General features: G+C 40.1%; 3 protein-coding genes across 3 annotated transcripts; all 3 read left to right on the top strand.

The window, feature by feature from the left end:
- Positions 1-39: 39 nt before the first annotated feature.
- On the top strand, positions 40-3,228 carry elp5 (elongator acetyltransferase complex subunit 5). The gene is made up of 8 exons (XM_031727138.2): positions 40-307; positions 392-452; positions 579-656; positions 1,350-1,561; positions 1,963-2,138; positions 2,222-2,317; positions 2,411-2,511; positions 2,622-3,228. Exons 1-8 carry the CDS (start codon positions 253-255, stop codon positions 2,728-2,730), a joined length of 888 nt encoding a protein of 295 aa, XP_031582998.1. The 5' UTR covers positions 40-252; the 3' UTR covers positions 2,731-3,228.
- Positions 3,229-4,189: 961 nt separating this feature from the next.
- ctdnep1a (CTD nuclear envelope phosphatase 1a) lies at positions 4,190-14,673 on the top strand. The gene is made up of 8 exons (XM_031727165.2): positions 4,190-4,891; positions 7,976-8,042; positions 10,120-10,238; positions 10,338-10,409; positions 10,650-10,766; positions 10,890-11,001; positions 12,167-12,251; positions 13,258-14,673. Exons 1-8 carry the CDS (start codon positions 4,787-4,789, stop codon positions 13,316-13,318), a joined length of 738 nt encoding a protein of 245 aa, XP_031583025.1. The 5' UTR covers positions 4,190-4,786; the 3' UTR covers positions 13,319-14,673.
- A 3,792-nt stretch (positions 14,674-18,465) lies between these two features.
- gabarapa (GABA(A) receptor-associated protein a) lies at positions 18,466-21,318 on the top strand. Its single transcript, XM_031727166.2, has 4 exons — positions 18,466-18,703; positions 20,030-20,108; positions 20,209-20,327; positions 20,475-21,318. Exons 1-4 carry the CDS (start codon positions 18,614-18,616, stop codon positions 20,553-20,555), a joined length of 369 nt encoding a protein of 122 aa, XP_031583026.1. The 5' UTR covers positions 18,466-18,613; the 3' UTR covers positions 20,556-21,318.
- Positions 21,319-21,756: the final 438 nt, after the last annotated feature.

Consider the following 21,756-nt stretch of genomic DNA (forward strand, 5'->3'; position numbering starts at 1 on the left):
ACTATGGGATACGAAGTTTTTTTTCTTTACTCTAACCACCCCAAACATAGTAGCTAACGAAATCTGCTGTACTTTCACTGGACAGGGAAAGCTTTATTTTCCTGCGAAACATTACTTGTAGCGACTTTAGGTACTTATAATTGTTAGCTTTAAGCTACGTCGTTCTCGTGAAGGCGAATTACTCATGTTTTCTTTAGTATTCATGTTTTAAACGGTGGTGAAGCAGAGGCATGCTAACTAGCTGATGCTACCATGTTGTCTGAACTATTGCAAGGCACTGATACTGGGGCGGTTCTTATAATACAAGGTAAATATGTGAACGTTGTCGAGCATAAGTATACACTGTTATCAGTAATGATGACATTAATTGATGTAATTTATACTTTCATAGATTCTTGTAGTTATTCTGGGCAGCACCTACTTAAGAGCTTCATCAGTGCCGCATTGAACAAGTATGTAACCGTGTTTCCTTACATGTTTCCTTGTTTCCTAGGGCAACAATAGGTATATTGTTGCCCAAAAATATGTCTAAGTTATGTATTGGCTCAAAAAGTAACTAGCCTGTGCTATGATTTTAGAGAAGAAGCTGTCCACGTGCTTGGTTTTGATGTCAGTGAGGAAGAACTGAAAGATGGATTAACAGCATCTACTCAGAGGTATTGAACTTTAATGCTGAAACAGTTATTTGATCAACAACAAATGATGTGATTTTGCTTAAAAGTTTACTTCATCTACCAAGCGAAATGCATAATAGTACCTGCTTCCAGTTTTTCCAGTGTGAGCCATTGTTACTCTGTTAAAAGAGTGTGTAATGTGTTTTTTCAAATGGCCATATAACATATATAGACTAACCAAAGACCCACACATTGGACAGCTAAACGGAAACATGATACACATGGAAATACTTGATGTATTTGGTACACACGGCAGATTCTATTACACCAGACTATTTTCCTCCCTAGAAGGCCTCGGTCCCTGCCTTCTCAGGGCAAAAACAGAGTTTTCAAAATTCTTTAAACTTTCTTATGAAGCTTTCTTGCAATTTCTTTAAGTATGTAGGAAGGACATTCAAAGGTCTTCTTATAGATTTTGGCTGGCTTTTGTTGTATTCACTGTTGAGATGGTCCCACACTGCTTCAGTAATGTCTTGAGGTCCAAATCTGGATTCATAACTCTTATCAGACCTGTTTTCACTGATTTTCAGCCAAGTTCTTGTGTAATCTGGCATACCTCAGCCTTTTCTCACTGTTTCCTTAACAATAGCTTCTTGACAGCCTCCCTTCCACTGACACCATTTCTAGATCTTTAACGTGCAATCAAACGTTCATCTTGTGCTTCTTTTACTTCAGGTTGCACTTTCACAGTGCTTATACGGACCCCCTTGGGTGGACTAATCGGACGGCTTTTACAGTTCACCAGTTTTGTGTGGAGGAACTCACTCATCTGCTCAAACAAACATCACACCCCAAACCAGTGACTTTAGTAATCGACTCGCTGTCGTGGATATTGAGACATGTGAGTCCACCTGCTGTCTGCAAGACTCTTCAGCAGCTCAAGAAAGGTGATAATGTGTCTCTGTGTGTGTGATTCAAGGTCCATGTCTTCAGTAATTTTACAGAATGAAGGGAGGTCTGACTTCCAGGGTCTGAGCATGCTTTTAATGCTTTGACCTTTTACCAATCTTTCCCTGAGCCTAACTGATCAGAAATCATATCGTATCAGCATTTCTGTTGTGCGATCTGCAGCGTAACAAAACAAAACGTAATGCAGAAAAAGATGCTCATCTTGGCTCCCCCCCAAAAAAATCTATTAAGTGGTAATCTTTCTTTAAAAAGCATATTATGCACGAAAGGCTGTCTGTGTTCACAGTCCTTTATCAAAAAGACCTTCACGGGTGGTTTATTTTTAGTAGGCTGTGCAGCACTTCCTCTGTTTAACGATTACTTTCTGTGTTTTCATTAGGGGGAGCTGTGAGAGCTGTTATTGGTCTGCTCCACGCAGATATGCACCAGAGGGGTACTGTGGGAAGCGTCTGCCACTTAGCTACTTCAGTTATCACAGTGGCACCTGGAACAAAGGGAGATGAAGCAGTGGCAAAAATAACAAAGCGATCAAAGTCGGGGAAAGTTATGCAAGATGTAGGAATTGTTTGAACTTTAATTACTATTTTAAATTCCTACAAATTTTATGAAATATTTATTGTTCTGCTTTTTGTCATTAGGAGGAGATATTCAGCATCAAAGGGGATTTCTCAGTTACTGTAGTGAGTAAAACCAGCCATGCCGGACACAGACAGACTGAACCAGAGGAACACCAGGTACAGTGTAACATGTGTACAACAGCTTCACACATTATATGGATAAATAAGCAAATATGTTATGACGTAAGTGTTCTTTTTGTGTCTGTGTAGACGGACCCAACAGCTAACTTGACCTTCAACATTCGCCTGTCTGACACAGAGCGCGAGGCCAAGGAGAAACTTGCTCTTCCCTTTGTCTTCAGCAAAGAGAAGTCAGACTTTTTTTCAGTGACCACATCTAATATATGTTGCTTTTCTTTCTTTCTTTTTAATTTTTTTTAAACAAACAACTTAAAAATACAGTCCCCTTTTAATCTTGCAGGAAAACCGCTCTGCTCCAGTCGGGTCCAGGTTCAGGTCGAATTCTGTATGAGCCTGATGCCAACGATGACTACGACCAGGAGGACCCTGATGATGATCTTGATGTTTAGATTTAAGGCAGGAAAATCTGCTGAAGATCCACGTTTCATCTGCTTTTTTCGCCATTGAAGGACTGAAAAGCTTTCAATGCTTTAAACTTATTTCATTTGTGCTATCTGTTGGAAACTCGAAGACAAAAAGTCATGTACGAGACGTTATCATTTCACTTTTTCTAAAAGCAAAGTTGTTTTTTTTTCTTTGTGGATAAAATTGTTATTTTTTTCTGGTTGTGTATTTACAAAATAATTTATTTTTGATTTCCTGACTTTTGCACTGAAATGACTGTTTTTCACACTATGATTTATTGCAGTGACTGAGACAAAAATAAATGAGAGTTCACAAAGTGCTTAAAGAAAGACCAAAAAAAAAAAACCAAACAGGTTTCTCTTACACAAAACAGTATTTATTACTTGTGTTCACCTTAAAAATCCTGGATATCTGTTCATCTGCCAGATCCCCAAAACATCCTATAGTAGGAATTAAATCAAATGCTGCTCACAACCAGAAAATGTGAGAGTCCTGGATATATATTGTCTCATTGGGAAAAGTGATCTCAAACCAGTTGCTCTTTTGTGTACAAAACTTGAATACTTTTTTTTTATTTATGAGCCTTTGAGGTTGAGTTATGATCAATATATGTTTAAAATGTGATTTGTGAAAGGGAAGTTTACAAGCTGGTACTCAGGCCTGCCACAGTGTATGGTTTGGAGACAGTGGCACTGAAAAAAAGACAGGTGGTGGCAGAGCTGAAGATATTAAGATTCTTAGGAGTGGCCACAATGGACACAACTAGAAATAAGTACATCAGAGGAACAGCTCAGGCTGAGCGGTTTGGACATATGCAGAGGAAGGATAGTTGATACATTGGATAACGGATTTTGAAGTTGGAGGTGCCTGGCAGAAGGGAAAGGAAGACCACAGAGGAAGTTCATGGATGTCACAAAGGAGGATGTGCAGAGGGCTGGTGCAACAGAGGAGAAGCTAGGGAGGGAGTGAGATGATCCACTGTGGTGACCCCTATAGGGAGCAGTCCAAAGAAGTTGAAAATGTATATTGATTTATAGATGATGTCAGCAGGTAGGTCTGATGGCACTAAATAATTAGTTTTGAGCAACAGTTCGACATAAACACCGATGCCAATTGCAGTGTCAGATTTAATAGTCTGATAGTTTACAGAAATTTGATTCAAGCAGCTTTTTAGCATTAAATTACATTCACCAAGTCCGTGATTTACTGACAGCTGTCAAATACAGTCGCATATTAATTTCAGTTTGGTTTGATTTTGTCGTTAAACAAGCTACACAGTCCTCCAATAAATCATCAATAAGTATTTATGTAAGAATACAGCTGAAGAGTTAAAGAGCAAACATAAAGTTGTTAATTTGAAGGTTTTAGCCGACATGCTCGTCCTCGTCGGTTTGTTTTCTTTCCACGTGGACGTGCTGCGCGCAACCGAGCTGGTCGCGGAAGTGACGGCAAGGCGGCGATGGCGGCTCGCAGTTTCATTCCGGATTTCCACTGGACTACAAACTGATTTTAACCGGCCCGGTTAGACTTTGGGGAACTTTTGCAATACTGTCTCCATTCGGACGCCGCACAGACTCAAGTCGCGTTGAAGTGGTGCCTGTCAAGGAAGGACCCCACAGCATTTTTGTGGTCTATTTTTCTCTAAGGTTCAAGGTGGTCACCCTGTCGAGCTAGCGGTAGCTCGGTGGCTACGAGCTAACGGTAGTTGGTATACATACGGCTAGCTCCTGAGCTAGCTTGTCAACGAGCTGCGTGCTAAGGTCCACACAGCAGCAGTCGTCATTCTCCGGCTTTTCTTTCGACCACCTCATCGTTTGCTTGTCACCGTTACAATGCGAAGTTACCCTGTTTGATGCTAATTGTGCCGCAATTGTGCAGAGCGAGGTACTCACACGTTTGCTTGGCCTCTCCAATAATTAAGAGTTGCTAGTTTGGCGGCTGTGGCTAGACACCAGAATTTTGACTCTGTGGTAAGCAAGTCCTTTCAGTAATTACCCCTTCCCAGCAACTTGGTGAAAACCGCGTTGCCTAGTTATTAACATGCTGAAGACCCGGCAGTGTTTACTTGGCATCCGCACTTTTCTCGGCGTAACGTCCAGAATATGGGGCTTCATCATGTACATCCTCAGGAAGCACCTACGAACGGTGAGAGGGGATTTGAATAATGTGTGACACTTTTCCGTGCAAGTCTTTACTTTGCTGTGACTCCAGTGTGCCTGAATGTTTTAGTTTTAAATGAAACCCACCTGCTGAAAAGCTTGGTTGGTTTTCAGAGAGCCAAATTACTGGCGCTCTCCACCTGAGATGTTAAATACTCTTTGATTATGACAGTTTTTTACATGTCAGAAGCCTCAACCTCCCAGTTAGGTATCAAAAAGTATTGCTTAATTATTCATAACAACTATTTTTTTCACAACTAAGTTTTTTTTAGTTAAAACAGTAAATTGAACCTTTATTGTAAAGCATCAGACACATTCCCGCAAATGAAGTATATAATGAGTCACACAAGATGTTAAAGTGCGCCAAAATATCCTCATGACTGCTTTAATTAATTATTTAAAAGTGTCACTAATTATGTCATTTTAAATTGGTACTTGTCAAATCTCTTTAGGTTATGGTCACAAGTCTTTAAATGGTCTAAAATCTAAAAGGCTAGTTAATTTTTTAAAAAGAAATGTCAAAATGTTTCTAAATCTAAAACCTTTCGGTAATTAGACCCCCCCCCCCTTGCACATGATGAGTTATCAAAACTGTTGCAGATTCATTTATGAATGATTTGGTCAAACGTCAAAACAGTGTGTGGGTTTTTTTTGTTTGTTTGTTTGTTTTTTAATAGCAGGACTGCTTTATCCGACTGCAGCGCTCAGTGAAAACTGCCACTGCCACATCCAAACCCTAAATTTAAAGTGCATTAAGCGTGCAGGTCACCTTCAATCGCTCACAAATGCCTCCACAATAAACATGGCATTTGAGGTGACATAAGCCACCTGCTTGTAACTTAGACATATGCGCAGGTGTCGTGGAGTCGTTAATAGATGTGCATATGTGGTGTAACATGAGTGGACTTCGGCTCGAGCGCCATATCAAACCAACAAAGCTTGGAGGACTGCCCCCTGTGTTGTAATCATCTTGCTGTTTAGAGGTTTGTCTGTAGTTGATTGTGTGGCAGTAACACCTCAGGCCCTGAGTGTGAATAGTTCAGTCCATGTTGTGGCTGAAGTGAGAGGGATTAAGTCAGCACAGAGAGTGCACTGTTCTACCTCTCTCTGCCTCTGTTTCTCTCGTTTTCACTCGCAGTTTAGCTCTCTTGTGCACGGTCTGTGATGCACTGGAAATTTGTCATGATGATCCAAGTGCAGGGCATCTATTATGCTGATATGTTGGGGCTGTTTAGATTCATTTGGAGGGAAATGTATGTGTGTATATATATTTTCTCACAACTGGGATAACCAGTTTTCTACACTTAATAATAACCTCTTGTTTATCCACAATACGTAGATCTAAATGAAGATAAGATTAATTGGATTATGTATTTTAGGAACCGGTCATAATCCCAGGCACGCTATCCCATGTCAACAAATGACGAGATGGTTGTTTATTAATCTTACCCACATCAGTGTTACATAATCGTTGTGTTTATCATTCTGCATGCAACAATTGGCTAAGCAAAAAACAACTACCAGCTTACATAGCTGATATTTGTACTTCACTGATTAGCTGATTAAGAATAAATCTGCAATGGTTTTCATAACTAGTTAATGAATAATATATATTTTTTAAAGCAGCTTTGCTCCAAATCATCCACTGTAGCTTCTTTCTGCAGATCTGCTGGTTAAATTAATGTCTTTATTAATTCAAAACAAGCAGCCTGAATATGTTGTCTTCAGCTCTGAAACGAACATGAACCAATTAATTAAATTGTTTTACAAATTAATTAAGGGGAAAAAATGTTAGTTGCTGCCATCGTCCATTTATAGTCATTAGTAATGTCCCGAGTGTTCTGGTTACGAGAACACGCAAGCAGAGGCCCGCTGCTACATGAGGGTTTTTCCTGCGTTTGAAAGATTTGGGCACCCACCACGAGGTTTTGATTCATCCCTAAGGGGAAACATCAGGACTGTGAAGTAATATTTGTTGAATAAGAGTTTAATTTAGTAACAAAAAGAATTTTGTTTGTCTAACGGTTAGAAATAATGGGACAGTAGGCAGACATCTGTCATTTAAGATGGCAGACTAATTGCCTTTACTCTATGCAGGTCACTTTTGTCTGGGTGTACAGTCACACCCCCCCAATAGACCAGTTTTAAACCAGGAAAAAGCCCTGCACATGTCGATGTAAAATTTAGTGTTTTTTTTAGATGATGGACAGGAAAAACAAATAAAAACAGTCCAAATTTTATTGTTTATTGTTGCCTTAGTTTGGAGGCACAGGACGTTTGCGTGCCAGGTTTTTTTTTAGATGGACGTTTGTAAAGATACAGAGAGCTGAGTCGGGGGTGAGATTTCCCCCGTGGGTACCCAGCAGCTGCTTCCAACAGTAGGCTTCTCCCAGGCTTGCCCTGCCAGGCAAGCGGGGGGGGCATAGAGGGAGGTCCTGTCCAAGGCAGGTACCAAGCAGCTCAGTCAAAGTCACCCTGTGAGTCTCCCTTTCTGTGTGTGCCCCATGCAACGCTGACACCCACCGACAGCTGGGGGGGATAAAAATAGCCCTGTGAAGAAAAGTGCAGAGCTCCTGGGCAGGAGCGGCACTGGGAAGGATCCTCGCGATAGTCATTTGGATTCCAGCAGAGGAAGCGGTATGGGTTGGACGCAAGCCACTTCGTTATTTCAGTGTAGTGCCCTCCTCTGTCCCCTTACTTGATCTGGTTTCCTAAGAATGCTTTATCTTAAGGAGCTGAAAAAGAAAAATTCATATCCTGGTAAAATCTCTTATCAACCCAAAGCACAATTAGGTTTCCGTTTTTACTGTTATACCCTAAAAGATTCCTAAAAGATGAAACATTTCCTCTTCTGTAAAATCAAATGAAAAGTTCTTTGAGGTCAGAGTGATTGTAAATAGGGGTTTGAGGCTTCTGTGTACTTGGTATGCAGTTTGAAATTGTCAAATATATCACAGTTTAAGCTCTGGTCGTGGTATATTTAAGTCATTGTTTAAGTGTTTAGTGCATGTTACAGTATGTGCTCCTTCTATTGAGAATTCCCTTTTTGATTCCCTGTGTTCATTTGCAGATAATCCAGTATCAGACGGTGCGATACGACACTTTGCCTCTGTCCCCCATCTCCAGAAACAGGCTCAGTGAGTACAGTTGTTTTCATGATATTTCTTTGTATAGAAGCTTTCCTTGCTAAGTCTTAAAAATGCTTTCACTAAGTCACATCAGTGTGTTGGAACAAAATGAAGGAACCATAAAAGCATCTTTGTAATGTGGACAGAAAAAGGAGGTGATAAAAGTTCGTCAAGTAAGAAGTGATTGTGCTGACTTTTTCTGGAACAGATGCACAGTTTGGAAACTTTCCCCCTCGTGTTCACCTTAAAGTAAAGACTAAATGGCCACCATGTCAAACTGACTGGCTTCTCCACATAAGGAAAATCACACTAGCTTTTAGACCTTTTTTTCCATGACCTTCTTTTATAGATACAAATATTAAGTTGCATTAAATGGGTTCATGCACAGCTGTGTTGTCTTTGTCAATTGTTTTCATAAACCTGTTTTGCTACATTGGTCTGTTGTTTTGCTCTGTTTAACCAACTAATAGCTTACCAACAGAGTGTGGTTTTGCACAAAAGGTATTTGGCTGTATATTGGCACCGCAGCATTTCAATTAGATGACTTTATTTGGTCTTTAAAAGAAAAAAGAAAAATTGTAAACGTAAAACAAATGTTGGTTTTTTGCAGAGCTGTAAATGTCGGCTGAATATTTTCCAGTGAAGCGTACTGATACAGTCATGAGTGAATTAACTGGTGTTAGCAGCAATGTCAACACTGCATAATGTAAATAGTCTTTGACGTTATAAACTGCATTGCACGCAGAGTCTTTAGTGATAAGGGAGTAGTATATAGACCATAGAAATCCTCAAGATGTGTGACAGCAGTGCTAAAGTTGTGAATGTCTAATGTGTAGATGCACACTAGCTGTATATACCAATACCAACCGACAAACTTAACAATTATAACAGTATCAACATGTGAGAATCCACATAATGCAATGTCATCTTTGATTTAAAAAAACAAAACAAAAAAACTGGCTTTCTGCTTTGAATTAAAGGATAGGATATGTAAATGTTACAGGCTGGGCCACACCACTTGCTCAGGCACTGACCGGTTTGGTTTGTGAGCTCTGAATGAACTTCCCTTCTGTCAGCTGAGAGCTCATTCAACAGCACACTCTTGACTTAGAGGAAGGATTGTATTTCAGTCTACTTTACTTGCCTCTCACTCATTCCTCTGACGTCACCAGCACATCCAGGTCCAGTCTCTAGTGAATAAGTGTACATTAACTTAGCTGCAGATGGTGGGTATTTCTGCTAGAAGTAAAGCGGCAGTGTGGTTGCCAAATCTGTGCATCGGAATAAGGTCAGCTTCAAAGGTTAAAACGGATACCCAGAGTCCTCGAAGCGTTTAACTGGAATCAGCTGGGAGTGTCTTTGGGGGAATAAATGAGTCTACTGAAAAAGTAACTGGAATTGGCTCAAAACACATTAGGAAACTCATCAAGTCGGGGATTGCAAAGAGATGAGGGAAAAATGAAGGAACCTGGGTGTCAGGGCTTTAATTTCCACCATTAATTATAAAAGAGGATGTGTTATAATATTGTTAGAAGATACTTTTCATAAACCTGATCATAAACAATTCTTACTCAGCCCACCATTTCTTGTTGACTTTAAATTAAAGTGAAGTACATTATATCCTCACCAGGCATAGAGGAAGCTCACATAATGGGTTTCCTTTTGTTTATTTGCATACCATTTAAGTGCATCAGTCAGAGTATTGGAGTCACAATAAAGAGATCTTTACACATGGTGGTACACTCTGTTCTAAAAATTAAAACTGAAAAACCACTAAGGAAGTTAACAACACCAAAACTGATGATGACTTTGTAAAATCCACGCGTTCTGCAGAGTTTTTCCTTTCGCTGTGCTGTCTAAATGCTCTGGAAAAAAATAAAACTGCTTGCTTTTTTTGGGTCAAGACTTAAAATAAGCAGTTCCTTGTTTGACATATTAGAAGTAAGAGAGAAACCTGCTTGTTGACATCGACATGTTGTATAAAAGTTAACTGAAGTGCATGATTTTCCACGTAGCCTAATTTCTCTTAATAATTTTGTTTGTGTAGATGTGCTAAATGAAGCATGATGTTATTAAATGAATGCAGATGCAGTAAAGAGGAAGATTCTGGTTCTGGACCTAGATGAGACCCTGATCCACTCTCATCATGACGGGGTCCTGAGGCCTACAGTGAGACCTGGCACACCGCCAGACTTCATCCTCAAAGTACGGGCAGCCAACCATATACGAGCACGAGTTACTCCCAGTTTAAATACCAATTCTGCCTAAATGAGCTGGTTCCACCCGTTTCCCCTTTCCTTACAGGTCGTCATTGATAAGCACCCAGTCAGGTTCTTCGTACATAAAAGGCCACATGTTGACTTCTTTTTAGAAGTGGTGAGTGTTATTCAAACAACCGTGTGCATGTGCGAGTGTGCGTGTGGCGATGGTAACAAGCAGTAAATCACAAACATCGTCACTCCTTTAAATCCTGCCTGTAATCCTTGTCATTAATCTCCATTGTACTGCACTCTCTCACTCATAAAAGTGTGTTTATTTTTTGTATTGACCCTTTGTGACTTGCTAAACACTGATGGTAACTTGTGCACATACACTGTTATGTTCTTGTGTATATAGGTGAGCCAGTGGTACGAGCTGGTGGTTTTCACAGCCAGTATGGAGATCTACGGCTCGGCAGTGGCAGATAAACTGGATAACAACAGGAACATTCTGAAACGAAGATACTACAGACAGGTACTGCTCTACGCTGTCTTCTGACAGCCTGTGTTAAACCTAATATTGATCGAGTTTCTGCTTTCCCTCTGACTTTTGTTGGTGTAGATGATTATATTTGAATTTTCTTCTTTCTTTTCCCAGCACTGTACATTGGATCTAGGTAGTTATATTAAAGACTTGTCTGTAGTACACGATGACCTGTCTAGTATTGTTATCCTGGACAACTCGCCTGGTGCTTATCGAAGCCATCCAGGTAAGATTTCACTTCTTTACCCAATGTTTTGCACTCGTGACCACTGTAAACACTTTCCTGCACAGTTTGTCGACTCAGTCACTCATTTTATGTCATTGTGGGGAAAATTAGGCCCCCTTTATAAATCTTGGTCATACAATCTTCCCAAATTGGGAAATAATCTGTGGTATTTCACCACATACTCATTGGCTAACGTGTTGTGAATCACAGATCCTTAGCCAATGAGTGCGTGATTTCATACCCACCCTTCCTCATCACACAAGGTTGGCTTTTTTGGAGGGGGGGGGCTTCAAAACAAGATCTCAGAAACCATGAGTGACATCACAGTAGTTACGTCCATGTGAAGTTTAATTAGAAGTTGTTTAATGGCCTTCAGACAACAATTCTGATGCCTAAAGAGTCCTGCTGATTCCTGGATCAAAGCTTTATTAGTGCTATTGAGATATATATACACACACACACACACACACACACACACACACACACACACACACAGTTTGTACTGATAATATAAAGACATGGAGCAGAGGACCCAATTTCTCCCTTTTTTTTAAATGTCTTAGACCTGTCAAGTTTACTCTAAACCACTTCTTTCTTTTTTTTATAGGTGTAAGTTTTTCTGTTTGGATGCTTTGAAAGTACTTTATTGATTTTGGTCACATAGAGCACCTTTGCATGTGAACAGCAGAAGATTGTGGCTGTTGAGCTTACAGCTAGAGCTGTGGGCCTGACATGACCATATTAGTTATAGTTCCTCTCACTGACTGTCAGATGTGGAGCATTTGAGTAGTTTGAAGCTTTTGGTTCACACGTATTACTTATACATAAGGTCACTGGATTATTTGAATTTCCCCCCACTGTAAGTATAAACACACATAAATAAGAAATGGCATGATACCTGTTATAGAGTTATATATTTGGCTGCTTGTTTTCTGTCATGTTTAACAGATCAATTCAATCAAATCTTTGTCTTGGTAGAATTGAACTTTGTAACAAGGACATAACTGAAGGTGTTTTCACTTCAGGGCCTGTGTTGTAAAATGCTATTGCAGTACATTAAAGCGAGGCTCCTTGAACACTCTGTGGCCTCTTTAGAAGAGCAGCACAAAATCACTACCATGTCCATTTTTCTGACACAACTGACTGGCTGTTTTCTGCCCTCCAGACAATGCAATACCCATCAAGTCCTGGTTCAGCGACCCTAGTGATACAGCACTTCTTAACTTGCTGCCTATGCTGGATGCACTAAGGTAAAATGCATAATTAAGCTTGCATGAAAGCAAAGGGATAACGCAGACACTGGCTGCAATGGCTTACTTTGTTTTAAGGTTATTTGCATACTTCCTCATTCTAAACGAGTTGTTTAAGACATGTAAAGCAAAAAGCTCACAAGCTGTCAGTGTGTTAACACCAGACTAAATCCTCATATGACCACAAGGACTCAAGGTATCATCTTTATTTTGGTGGTTTTACTTCGTTTCTCTTTATAAGTCGGCCGTCATGTTTCAGCAACAAAAACACTTTTCACACAATTTGTCTGCAGTTCCTCTTAGAAATAGTTCATTCGCTTTAAAGAGCTGTTTCTATTCAAAGTGTGAGATAAGAACTCACATGTGAATTCATTCAGAAGAGTGACAAGCATCTGAAGTTTCCTACAAAAAGCTAAGGCTAACAGCAAACCTGCACAGTGTGTAATGTATGAGGTAAACAAAGGAGATGCTGAGTGTTTATCATCGATTTTCAGATGACTATGTCAGGCGTTATTTTAACACCAGGTTGATTTATCCATTGTTGGATTAAGCTACTGTACAAAGTAACTTGTTACATTACATAATTACTGATATCAAAAAGTAATGTACTGAGAAAAGGAAACAGTGGTTTGCAGTTAGCTTGTATATGTTGGGTATATGACGATGGGGTGTGTAAGCTTCTGCATGTTTACCTCTCTAGTGTACTGGCATTACCTCTGCACAGCGAGTATTATTGGTAGCATCGTTGACTGAACCAAAAAGTCACTGGCTGTAGTTTGTGAGTTTTTGCTCCGGTTTTACCGTTGCACAAAGAATACTTCCACAGAATAAAAGCAGCCACCTTTGCCGTCACGTTCCCTGACTTGGCATACACACTGACAGAAGTATAGGACTGGATCTACGAGTGTGCAAATAAATGAGCTTTTTTTCCTCAGAGTTAAACATGCATTGGTTTCCCTGCTACGATGGCAGTGCGTACACTGAAATGTCCTCCTGTTTGTCATAGGTTCACTGCTGATGTCCGCTCCGTCCTCAGTCGAAACCTCCACCAGCACCGGCTCTGGTGATTGGCTGAATTGAGAGGGATCGGGCTTGTTGACCAGCCTCTTCTCTCCGCCGGCTTCCACCCTGCCCTCCATTCCCACGTAGACGACCCACCAGCCCTCTCCGAGCCCCTCAGCCGCATCCTGAGGAGACGGGGGCTGGGGTGACCGCCTAACACAGGATGAACAGTATGGGATCAACAGAACCCACGAACTACTGGGGAGGGAGGGGGAGCCAGCTTTTTTTTTTTTTTTTTTTTTCCCCCCCCTTGTTGTTGTTTTTTTCTCTTGGTTCTTTATTTGTACTTTTTTTTTTTTTTTTTTTTTTTTTTTTCTTCTCCAAAACAAAGAGGAGCCTCTCTGCCTTATCGCTCCTGATACTGACTGTGTGCATATGGAGTCGGAGTACGCTTGCTGAGTTAGTCCTTTTTAAAAAATTTTGAAGATAAAGTTGGGAGATAGAGGAGGATCGGCAATGCAACAAAGACTGTTTTTGTTTTTTTTCTCTTTCTTCTTCATCATCAACACATACTGCACTTCAGCAAACTGATCAGTTTACTGTCTTAACCTCTTGGAGCAACTGAGTAGGGGGAAAATAGAAAACTACCCCCTTGTTTTTTTCTTCTTTTTTTTTTTTTTAGATCACCATCATACCCCAAGCGGTGAGTCATCGATTCCCAAGGTACTTTTTATTTTTTTCTCCCCCAGCAAGATTGGATCAATTTAAATTATGTAACTGATGGACCCTTGCTTGCAACATACCACCCACAGGCATTTTTTTTCTGGACAAATAGCCAAGAAGTCTAAGTTTCTTTCCTTTGTTTTTGTTTTTTCTTTTACCCTCAGCCATAACAAACAACTGTTTCCCCCAAACTTCTTCATGGGACTCTGTGATAAACACTTTAAAGTTGTGAGGAAAAAAAAAAAGAATGGCTTGTAATGATACATGGACTGCCGTGCCGCCTTTCCATATCTGATTGTTTCTCTGTTACCATGATATCTGCTAATATGACTTCTGAATACCACAACAATTTCCTCTCCTCCTTTTTTTTTTTTTTTTTTTTTTTAAATACTATTTGATGCCATCCTGGTTTCATTTAATAGGAATTGCACTTAATCTCCTGTTTTTGTTTTTTTTGTTTTGTTTTTTTTGCAGTTTGTTTGTTAGTTGATTCAAACTTGCAGCCTTCCCATCCCTTTGCATTTTTTATTTTATTTTTTTTACCCATTCCCCTTTTTATTGTATCAGTTCAACTATTAGACGCTCCATCTTTAAATGCCTTCTGAACAATGTCAGTCTTGTCAAGGCTCACAGCGGCTTCTTATTGGCTCTGTCTCCAGGTCTGTGTTACTAATAAAACACTTGTCAGTATCGACCAGTTACAATTCAGCTTGTTTTCTTTTACTGCGAGTAACACCCTTCATGTTTGAGCCCTAACATTTGCAGCTCTAACTTCACTGGAGTTCCGTTTCTGTGAGAGGAACACTTTGGTTAATCATCTGCTGCCACCATGTGGTGTAACGAGGAACTGCACTGATCTCAAACTAACTTTGTTTCAAACTGGAATAACCTTTGTCCCCAAAGCTCTAGACAATGGGTTTCTGTCTCATCTTTGTTGTTTATTTTATTTACAGCTTGAACTTGAGACAAAAAACAGAAGCTGTTCTTGTTCAGCGATGTAAGCTGTGCGTTTCAGCACTGCTGCAGGCCATAATCGCTTCTAAGTTTGTATATGTGTACGTTCATTTTGTGTTGTGAAGAAAAGTGTAATTTTAAGACAAAGTATGCAAATTAGTTTTATAGTTTCTATTTTTATATGCATTTCTACTTGATGATAAAACATCCTCACATGAAGTCCATTTGGGAGAAGTGCTGACCATCTCAATTGTGTCGCATAATCTTTATCAACGGGTAGTGTTTTGTACTGTTTTGTGACTGTTTTGCAAATGAATGACTGTCAGTGGAAAAATATCAATGTTTTTCTTACTGTATCAAACATACAGTGCAATACTCCTCTATTATAAGACCTGCATCAGTTGCACATCTGCTAGACAGCCATAGCTGTGCGTGTGATGTTGTGTAAATGTTTTTGTTTTTTTGTCCCAAGCTGAAGACTTCAGCATGTGATTTCTAATCACGGTATAAGGTGGATACAGTATATGCTGGTTTGCTAACATCTGCCTCTCACTGATGATTTAAAGGCTGAAACCCAGAAAGAGGTAAATATGTTTTTGCCATTTTTGGGACTACAGCTTCCTTCCAGCCACCTTAATTAAGGAAATCTGTTACGCTTTTATACTCCTCAATTTATCCTCTCAAACAAGTAGTTTAAGCTTCCTTCCCTCTAAGCCAACAGTCTTCTGATTAGCTGCCCCTGCTAAACGGCGACAAACAGGCGGGTGGAAGAAAGGCAATAGAAGTGATTTTAACCTTTTAAGCAGATGGGTTACAGCAGTGGGTTCCATTCCTGTCAGCTAACGACAGGAAACTGAGACTACAGTTTGCACAGGCTCACAAAAGTAAATGTTGCCTGGTCTGATAAGTTTCTGCTGCAGCATTCAGATGGTAGACTCAGAATTTGACCCCGCCATCCGCATGAAAACATGGTTCCATCCTTTCTTATATTAACAGTTGAGACTGCTACTGGTGGTGTGATACTGTGGAGAATATTATCTTGGTTCACTTTGGGCCCCTTAGTGTCAACTGAGCATCATTTAAACACCACAGCCTACCTGATGATTGTTGCTGAGCATGTCAATCGCTTTTGACTAGTGCACGCATCTTCTGATGGCTGCTTCCAGCAGGATAACACACCATGTCACAAACTTTAAATCATATTAAAGTGGTTTCTTGAAGGTAAGTTTGCTTTAGTCTAATGACCTCCACAGTCACCGTATCGCAGTCCAATAAGCACGTTTGGGATGTGGTGAAGTAGGAGATTCACATCATGGATGTGCAAAGCTGCAGCAACTGTAATGCTGTGTGATCACGTCGACATGGACCAAAATCTTTGAGAAATTTTTCCAACAACTTGTTAAATCTGTGCCACGAAGAATTGAGACACCTAATAAAGTGATGCATGTACATGTGATAGAAAATTAGGAAAACTGTAATAGGTTCCCCTTTAAACCTGCCTTGCTTTCATCCACCTTGCAAATCGAGCGGATTCCTTTGCGAGCTCACTCCAAGAAGAATCTATCATGTTATCAATCTCACACCCCTGTTCTCTGTTCACCATTGGGAGTGGGGGGCCGGGGGGAGGAGTTAGCTGTTTGGTTGGGGTCTGGGATGCTTGGCCTCCCTGCTGCTGCAGGACCGGGGGCTGTCTGCTTGTCTCCACCCCAGAGCAAAGTGCAACATCTCCAGGGCCTGGGGGCGGATTGCCCCTTTGGGGGTGATTGTACCTGGACCTGGGGGATGTGAGTGTGTGTACAGTGTTCATTTCTGTTTGTCTTCACATTGGGCGAGTGCTGAGTATTTGCATATGTGTGCATGAGGATGGGAATGCATGTTTGTCTATGTGTCAGGTCGGGTCTTAGACTCCACCTCTCTGGGAACATCTCAGGCCCCCCCAGGTGTGGGGGTCTATCTCCCTCCACCACACTCCCTGCCAGTGGCTGATGCCCTCAGCCATCGGTGCTTTGGTGGTTCACGGTATCCAGGGCTGGGCGCTCGAGTATGTACTGGCTCACTCCCAGTGGCTGCTTTTGCTTGTTTTCTTTTTTTTCTTCCAGCAGGTAATCCAGCTGATTTTTTAGTGTCTTTTTTCACTGTCCCTCTTCCCCTCTCCTTTTCTTGAACTTCTCTTGTCTAGTTCTTTCCCTTTCCTATCCTCCAGCCATCTCTCTTCCGTTTGTAATAACTTAAAAGTTAAAAATAAATTAAAAAATAAAATAATATAATTAATAATAATAAAGATCAATCAAATGGACCACGGCAAAGCCATAATGATCCACTTGGAAAAATAAATCCGTTAGGCATTTTTCTTGGCCTTCAGACAATCATTCTAATTGCTACAGTGCCGAGTGGGAGAGGCAAAAAAAAAAAAAGAATATCATGTTTAATGTAGATCAGTCAGTGTTTGTCATCAGCTGAGTATACACTTTAATTCTTAAAGTTCCTGCTGTGAAAGAGCCATGAGACTGAAATCTAGAACACAAAGGGGGAAAAAATACAACCAAAAAAATGTATAACCAATAAAGAAAACAAGAGACAATATTAAAATTATCAGCCAACGTTCTGGTCTGAAGCAGGAGAGGGTTGTTTCACTTTAACAGAAATATGTGTTGTAATTTTTAGATATATGCAATCTGTCTCATCACTGTGCACAAAAGGAAGATCATGAGGTTTTGAACCAAAAGGATGTCACATGGATGTGACTCACAGACCTGTGGGTCATATGCGCAATAGGCAGGTGAGTAACTTTTCCTGAGTGTTTCAGGATGTATGAGTGGCAGCTTTGGAGGCACAGTTTGTTTACCAAATGTGTTCATGTCAAAACTTAAAAATTAAACTCTTTTTTAATATATAAACTTATGAATAAAATAACCCAGTAAATTCCCATAGTTACACATAAAGTTATCCTAAAAACAGCATTTAGCAACAATTTGCATAAATGATAAAACTCCTGATTATTTGCTGCTTTCGTCTGTTATGGTGTAATGAGTCGTAAACCCCGAGTAATTAGAGGAAACTTAGTAGGCACTGTGTTCACCATTAAATACGCAGTAACTTATGCTTACATAAAATAATCCAACATGCTGCAGAAATGTGATAAACGCGTTTGGTTCAGGGTTTATCACCGTGCATCAGCGAAACCCGTAGCACAATGAAATGTCGCATGTTTTTCAGTTTCTCCCCCCCAACCACAAACTGCTGGGCCTCGGTCATATGACAAGGACAGATCCCTCCTCAGTGCCCTGCCCAGCGTCTTTATGCGCAGCGGCTGATAAAACATAAAATAGTTCCACGTAAAAGAAAAGAAAAAGAAAGAAAGGCAACGTTGATTCGTAAGCCCTTCGTATACTGTTTATTTCAAGATTGTTATTATTTTTTTCTTGAATACGCGTCGATTATCATCACACAGTCGACGTTAACAGGGTTTAAAACAAGGTGAGGTACGCCCCTGCGAACTACCCTTTCCTCTACGTCATCTTGTTATTGTATCCCTCCGCTGCAGTCGCACTAGGAAAACAGCTGTGGCGAGGCTAAGGCTAGTTAGCATCGTTTGTGTTTGTGTGTCCGCGATTCGAGTCACTTCTTAAGCAACCCGTACCACCGCGGAGTGACCGACTTGTTGTCTGTCATCTCTTTTAAAGATGAAGTTTCAGTACAAAGAAGAGCATCCCTTTGAGAAGAGGCGGTCCGAAGGCGAGAAAATAAGAAAGAAGTATCCGGACAGGGTGCCAGTAAGTAGCTAACGTTAGCTCCTTGACAGCTAGCTATGTTGCCTTGCTGTTATACTGCTGTCAGGCTAATGTCGTTATGCTCACTGTTTTATTTTTATTACTAATGTAAGCTTAATATCTAAATGTGATATTGTAGTGAGATTTTACCCACACAATGTATTGCTTAGTTTGTTTACTGCCACGTTGTAACCGCCACACATGGTAGCTAACAACGGCAGAGGTTAAGTAGGAATTTCGGCCGCTTTGAGCAGGCCAGCAGGTGATCTCCGTGTTATTCTTCCGTGAATCATCATTGGTGGCCAGATAATGGTGGTTATGACTGTAACGGTGGTTACGGTGAAGACATGCAGGTGTGCACAGACTCTTTTAGTGGTCTGTAGCTGGATGTTGAAACGCAGTAGAGCGCCTTAAAATAGATGCTGTCAACAAAACGGGGTTGTTTACGTCGCCCAGCTTCTTGGAGATAAATCATAAAGGCTTTCCCCAGTTAGTCTGGCCTATCGAGACCCTTTGTGTCACAACTATCAGCTGATTTAATGTGGGGATTTTGGGTTTTTCCTGTAAAGTGTGACGAAATTCACTTGCCTTTCAATCGTGATCACTTTTAAGCTTTCGTTTTACAGTCCTTCAGTCGTCGTTTACCATAAACTTGTTCTGTGGCTACAACAAACAATTAACTATCGTAGTCAATTACCCACTGCTTATTTTCTCTATTAATTGAATACCTATTTGGTTACTAAATGGTGAAAACAGTCCATAACAACTTCCCAAAGACCCAGATGACATTCACAGATGTCGTGTTTTGTCTGATCATTTGAATTCAAACTCTCATTCACCATCATAAAATGGTACTGACAAAAAAATGTCACATCAGGTGCTGATTCATTTAAAAAAAGAGGGGGCAAAAACGCTGATTAATTGTGGAGTCAGTGTTTACCGTGTGGGCAAGTGATATTTTACCAGTCCTATTTTTAGACTGGAGAGAGACTTAAAGAGGTTTAGTAAGGAAGGCGTTCAAAAATTAAACGGCACGTCTGATAGCCGGGGTGTAAATATACCAGGTTCTTTCCAACACTGAAATACTTTTTCGAAATATAATCTGTGTTATATTAAACACTTCGTCTGGGTTCGATATGCTCGGCCTCGCTTGACTGACAGTTTGGTACACTCTCAGATCCCTTTTCCGAGACAATGAAGCGAACACCATATTTCACCCTCTACACTTGCAGCCTTTCTAATAAAAACATGTTGTACACCTGTTGTGTTTTTTTTTTTTTTTTTTTTTCTTTCTTTTCTTTCTTTTCTTTTGTTTTTCTAACCTTTTAGGTAATTGTGGAGAAAGCACCCAAAGCCAGAATAGGAGATCTGGACAAGAAGAAGTACCTTGTCCCCTCTGACCTGACGGGTAAACATTGCCTTGGAGCATAAAAAGTTGTTTACTTCTATTTTAGAGTGGCAATGTCACATCTGAAATTTCTACTATTACATATTGTCTCTTTCATCAGTGGGACAGTTTTACTTCCTCATCCGGAAAAGAATCCACTTGCGAGCTGAGGATGCGCTCTTCTTCTTTGTAAACAACGTCATTCCACCCACCTCAGCTACCATGGGATTGTTGTACCAGGCAAGAGTCCTGTTAAGCTTCCTGCTCACTCACATGCTCTCACATTATGGCTTAACCAGCATGTTGCCTTTGGTTGTTCCTCTTTAGCCTCTCCCTACATTATTGATATTGCGCTAACATGTTTTTTCTTTTTTCCCCTTCCATCAGGAGCATCATGAAGAGGACTTTTTCCTCTACATTGCCTACAGTGATGAGAGTGTGTATGGGGACAGCCAAAGGGAAATCTGATCCCACTTCAACCACTACCCACCTTTCTGAGACCTCCACATCCATTCATTCATTTAAATATTAAATCCAGCTCAGCAGCCTACAGTTCCCAGAGTGAATATGTCAAATGCACTTTCACCACCCATACATTACCCCTCTTGCATCCAATTCTGTCTTTATTACTCTGCAGTCTGAATTGTATTTGTCTCCCACTTTTCTTTTCAACAGTAACTAAGTGGTCTCATGGCCAGTTCAATTTCTAGTGTCAAACCGATTGTACTTTACTTAAAAACAATGAGAGAGATTAATGAAATAATACTAGAAATAGGCCTTTTTTTTTTTCTTTTTTTTTCCATTTGTGTTAGTTTGAGCTTAGGCTGAGAAATGAAAGGGAAAGAGAACTCTTTCACTAGGAAAAAACAAACTAAAGTGGCAAAATTTATTTAAAGCATGTTAAGGAGAATTTAGCTTGCTGCCCTGCATTGGACCTTAGCAAGGAGTATAATAGAATTCAGACTAAATTATCATCCTCTGCTTTAAGTGGTAAGACTATTATGTTGACTGCTAATGATTATTGTTGTTATTGTTGTTAATTTTTAGATGGCTTACTTTCTAAGGGTTGTGTAAAGCTGAGTGCAATTTTTTTTCTTCTCTTTTTTTTAAGGGTTTGTTTTTTTTTTTTTGTAAGAAAAAAAAAATTACAATTTGAACTCTGTATACAGCTGCGTTACTGGCTCTTTCTCTCTATTCATGACCATACATAATAAAATGTGATGAAATACTATCTGCTGTTTGTCTTTTTTGTCCCTTTGCTACAGAGTAACAAATAATTACACTTTTATTTTTTTAGCCACGTGAGTTGTGCCTTTCAATGTAATGAAACGTTACATTGGTTAATTTGACACTGTGCGCTTCAAGGGAGTTACAAAAGTTACAAAAACATGAACCTGTGATTTAGTTTGGTTTTTTTTCTGGTTGCGTGGGTTGTTTTATCATATCAGCTTCTGTTGCTGCACTGATAATCTGACTCGCAAAGTCATGCATGTCCACGTGTATGTTTATAATTTTTGTTATATGCAAGGAAGCCATTTGACTCCAACATCTATTCTTTCCTCCACCTGCTTTCTTTAAGGCGTTACAAAAGTAGACTGGTAGGACAGGGACATACAAAAAAAAAAACGGGAAGGAAGCTCTGATGTGGCTCAGTTGGTAGAGCAGGTTT

The sequence above is a fragment of the Oreochromis aureus genome, linkage group 3, assembly GCF_013358895.1.
Source record: "Oreochromis aureus strain Israel breed Guangdong linkage group 3, ZZ_aureus, whole genome shotgun sequence".
NCBI lineage: Eukaryota > Metazoa > Chordata > Actinopteri > Cichliformes > Cichlidae > Oreochromis > Oreochromis aureus.